The sequence below is a fragment of the Hyperoodon ampullatus genome, assembly GCF_949752795.1.
Source record: "Hyperoodon ampullatus genome assembly, chromosome: 6".
NCBI lineage: Eukaryota > Metazoa > Chordata > Mammalia > Artiodactyla > Ziphiidae > Hyperoodon > Hyperoodon ampullatus.
In genome coordinates, this window is record NC_136919.1 from 24,943,607 (window position 1) to 24,944,370 (window position 764).

The 764-nt window shown below is 53.7% G+C and overlaps 1 protein-coding gene across 1 annotated transcript in view; it reads right to left on the bottom strand.

Annotated features, from left to right (window-relative positions):
• Nucleotides 1-565: 565 nt before the first annotated feature.
• Nucleotides 566-764, bottom strand: part of CORO2A (coronin 2A) — a gene marked incomplete at both ends in the record, with an annotated part of 23,716 nt that continues 23,517 nt past the window's right edge. The window contains one exon of the mRNA XM_079706683.1: nt 566-648. Coding sequence (XP_079562809.1) covers nt 566-648 — 83 coding nt within the window. The remainder of the gene's footprint in view (nt 649-764) is intronic.

The window sequence follows — 764 nt, forward strand, 5'->3', positions numbered from 1 at the left end:
CAGCAGGTCTCTGTCCTCTCTGTATTGCAGAATTACCTGGGAACTTATAAAAACATACACAAGGTCAGGCCCTACTCTGGAGATTCGGCTCCAGCTGGTCTGAGGTTGGGCCTGGGTATCTGTATTTCCTGAAGGCTCCCAAGGGGATTCTAAGGTACAGCCTGGGTTGAAACCTACCGGGCCAGGTGGCCTCCTGCAGTTCCCATCTTAGCTCCAGGATCGCCCTGTGCAATGGACAAACTCATCGTCTGCATAGCCTTGGTAAAGAGGGGCACATTTAACTTCCAACATTCCCCGTCCCTAGATGGGTTCTTGTACTGACCACTGAGAAGGAGAGAACCTTAGAGAAAGGGCTCAGAATACAGACTCACAAAGGAGGGACACAGAAAAACTCTCAGGCCGGAAGGGAAGTCAGGGCCATCTGGTCCCGCTTCCTTGCCTAGTGCAGTCATCCTTCTCCAGAAACCCTCATGGCTGGGCGGCCATGGGGCTCTGCCGGCACACTTCCAGGCTGGAGATCCCTACCTCCTGGGGACCTCTTCTATTACCTTGGGCTGAAATCTGCCTACATCATCCTGGAGGAGGCAGGCTCTGTGACCTCAGGGCTTTGGTGGTGGCAGTCGGTAGCCATGGGCACCACTCTGCTGTCTGCATCCCCACATAAGGGATAGCGTCTACCCATATTCGGCTGATTCTGGTTGAAGAGAGAGAGGATGGCCTCCTGTCTGTGTTCTACAATTAGTCTGAACCCTGACTTACTTCCC